Genomic DNA, 900 nt, shown 5'->3' on the forward strand with positions numbered 1-900 from the left:
TGCAGACGGTAAAGTGGCGAAGGTGTGGTATGAGTTGGTGATGGCTCATCATCGCAGGATCCCAAGGGTAGACGATTCGCCTTTGTGAATTTTGCTGAGTTCGAGCAGGCCAGGGCGGCAGTTGAGGATATGGATGGTGAAGATGTTAGGAATGAGGAAGAGAAAGCTGCTGATAAGGCCGAGAGGGTGAGGACGACAATTTCGTGGCGCGTGACGGAATTATTGCTGTATCGCAGGAACGTGAGCGTGAGGAGAGGAGGGTGGCTCGAGAGGCTGTGGGTGATGAAGTTGAATCTGATGACGATGTAGAACCAGAGAGTTATCGTTTGTATGTCGCTCGAGCCCAGTCGAAGGCTGAGCGTGCAGCTGTGCTGAAAGAACAGTTTGCGGCTGGGAAGGGCGCTCAGGGTGGTAGGTTTGGCGGAGTTAATTTATATGTAAAGAATCTTGGGGAAACGGTGGATGATAATGAGCTGAAGAGAATGTTTGAGCCCTTTGGGACGATCACATCGGTTAAGGTTATGACTGATGATAAGGGTGTGTCCAGGGGGTTCGGGTTTGTATGCTTCTCAACGCATGAGGAGGCTACTAAGGCGGTCACTGACATGCATTTGAAGTTGATTGGTGGGAAGCCTTTGTATGTGGGAATGCACGAGAAGAGGGAACAGCGTTTGGAGAGGCTCCAGCAGAGGTATAGGGCCCCTCCACAGCATGAGATGGGTGGCTTTAATAATGGTCTACCGAGAGGGGGCTATGGTGGTGGTATGGTGGGCCCTGGAGGCTTCGGAGCCGGTCCGGGTGGTGGTTTCAATCAGCCTCACCCTATGTATTATTCTGGTGGAGGAGGGGTGCCTAGAGGAGGTCCACACATGCGTGGTGGTGGCTATAGAGGAGGTATGC

The 900-nt window shown here is 52.6% G+C and overlaps 1 protein-coding gene across 1 annotated transcript; it reads left to right on the forward strand.

Annotated features, from left to right (window-relative positions):
* Positions 1-129: 129 nt before the first annotated feature.
* Pmar_PMAR022736 (Glycine-rich RNA-binding protein, putative) lies at positions 130-894 on the forward strand (the record flags this gene model as incomplete). Its single annotated transcript, XM_002779197.1, has 2 exons — positions 130-186; positions 237-894. Coding segments are annotated over 2 exons (715 nt in total), but the record flags the coding sequence as incomplete, so codon positions are not given.
* Between the last annotated feature and the right edge of the window lie 6 nt (positions 895-900).

The sequence above is a fragment of the Perkinsus marinus genome (genome assembly GCF_000006405.1).
Source record: "Perkinsus marinus ATCC 50983 genomic scaffold scf_1104296947726, whole genome shotgun sequence".
NCBI classification, from domain to species: domain Eukaryota; phylum Perkinsozoa; order Perkinsida; family Perkinsidae; genus Perkinsus; species Perkinsus marinus.